Genomic DNA, 2,196 nt, shown 5'->3' with positions numbered 1-2,196 from the left:
GAGCAGGGACGGGCCGGCCTACAGGGACATCCCACAGGCCGAGAGAGCGTCGCTGCGCATCTGTTCTGTGGGACAGAGAGCCAGGGCTCGTGGGGTGAAGGGAAGACAAATCCCTGAGGGCTACCTGGAGGAGTCTACACGTTCTGAGTGTCTGATGTGATGGCTGTGGGCACCGTTCCTCCAACCTGGACCTGTGCCTGGCTCTTGGCCCTCTCCTTAGCAGAGGGAAGTGTGTTTTTGTTGTCACCCCACGCACAGCAAACACCAGTCGTCTGGGGGAGGGGCTCGGCTGGGCTGCTTCCCTGGGTTCCAAGGCTGGGCCTCGGCCCACAGGCCCATCAATAACACCTGTCGGTCTGGCCTGCCCTGGGCCATTTGGAGTCTCCCCAGGGAGGGAGTACCGGGGGCTCCGAGCCCCCACGCCCTCAGGGCCCTCTGACTGCTGGCTGAGGACAATTGTTGCCTTGGCTGGATTGTTACATGTGGGACCGTCATCCCTGAAAAGGCTGTGGCCGCCCGGGCTGCCTGAAAGCAGGGCAGATCTGCGGTGAGGATGGAGGGCCCTCGCGGACCAGCCTGCTAGCCCCACCTGGGAGTCGCCACAGAGCCGTGGAATCCCGCGCCCTTAAAACTTCCAGAGGGGCCTCTTGTGTCACAAAGTGGCCCGAGAGGGTTCTGTCTTTATTTTGGTGAAGCACAGAAGAGGATGCTGCAGACATGTTTAATCCACACGTATTGGATTCTCCAGCTGTGATTTTCGACAATGGCTCTGGGCTCTGCAAAGCGGGCCTCTCTGGAGAGATTGGGCCCCGCCACGTCATCAGCTCTGTCGTGGGGCACCCCAAGTTCAAGATGCCCTCGGTGGGAGCCAATCACAAGAAGTACTTTGTGGGGGAAGAAGCTCTGCACAAGCACGAGGTCCTACACCTGCGCTACCCCATCGAGCGGGGCCTGGTCACCAGCTGGGAAGACATGGAGAGACTCTGCAAGCACCTGTTCGAGTGGGAGCTGGGGGTGAAGGCCAGCGACCGGCCCGTGCTCATGACCGAGCCCTCCCTGAACCCCAGGGAGGCCCGGGAGAAGATGGCCGAGATGATGTTCGAGAACTTCAATGTGCCCGCCTTCTACCTGTCGGACCAGGCCGTGCTGGCCCTCTACGCCTCAGCCTGCATCACGGGCCTGGTGGTGGACAGCGGGGATGGGGTCACTTGCACCGTCCCCATCTTCGAAGGGTACTCCCTGCCCCATGCGGTCACCAAGCTCTATGTGGCGGGGAGGGACATCACAGAGCACCTCACACGGCTCCTGCTGGCTAGCGGGCGGTCCTTCCCGTGCGTGCTGGACAAGGCCCTGGCCGACGACATCAAGGAGAAGCTGTGCTATGTGGCCCTGGAGCCAGAGAAGGAGCTCTCCCGGAGGCCGGAGGAGGTCCTGAGAGAGTACAAGCTGCCGGACGGGAACATCATCTGCATCGGGGACCAGCTGCACCAGGCGCCCGAGGCCCTATTCGCACCCGACCAGCTGGGCATCCAAAACCTGGGCCTCTCAAAAATGGTGTCCTGCAGCATCACCAAGTGTGATGCAGACATCCAGAAGACCCTTTATGGGGAGATTGTGCTGTCCGGGGGCACCACTCTGTTCCAGGGCCTCGACGACCGTCTTCTGAGGGAGTTGGAGCACCTGGCTTCCAAAGGGACCCCCATCAAGATCACGGCTCCCCCTGACAGGTGGTTCTCCACGTGGATTGGTGCCTCCATCGTCACCTCCCTGAGCAGCTTCAAGCAGATGTGGGTTACCTCCGCAGATTTCAAGGAGTTTGGGACATCTGTGGTTCAGAGAAGGTGCTTCTGAGGGGCTGTGGGCAAGGGGTGGGTGTGGGCAGTGAGCTTGCCCCTCAGCATCAGCAGGGTGTTCAATAAAAGACAAAACAGTGTGCAGCCTCTGGTCACGTCGAGCTGTTTATTCTAGGTGGCACCAGAGTCATTTCCGACCCCGGTGGTGAATCCCGTTTAAGTGGCTGCCCCCCCCCCTTGTCCTGAGAAAGCCCTGGGTTAGGGGTTGAGGCTGTGTCTGTCTGCAGTTTGTCCCAAAGGCAGGGGCCCGAGCTTGATCCCACAGGGCCCTGGGCTCTCCATTTTAGATGTGCGTCCTAGATGGTCTGGGACAGTCAGCCCTGGTCGGGGACAGGAACCAACA

General features: G+C 60.7%; 1 protein-coding gene across 1 annotated transcript; it reads left to right on the top strand.

Moving 5' to 3' along the window:
* Window positions 1-717: 717 nt before the first annotated feature.
* On the top strand, window positions 718-1,851 carry ACTRT2 (actin related protein T2). The gene has a single exon (XM_036089625.1). The coding sequence runs from the start codon at window positions 718-720 to the stop codon at window positions 1,849-1,851; it is 1,134 nt and encodes a 377-aa protein (XP_035945518.1).
* Window positions 1,852-2,196: the final 345 nt, after the last annotated feature.

The sequence above is a fragment of the Halichoerus grypus genome, chromosome 5, assembly GCF_964656455.1.
Source record: "Halichoerus grypus chromosome 5, mHalGry1.hap1.1, whole genome shotgun sequence".
Taxonomy (NCBI): Eukaryota; Metazoa; Chordata; class Mammalia; order Carnivora; family Phocidae; genus Halichoerus; species Halichoerus grypus.
Note: the sequence above shows the minus strand (reverse complement) of the source record. Positions and strands in the feature narration are given on the sequence as shown.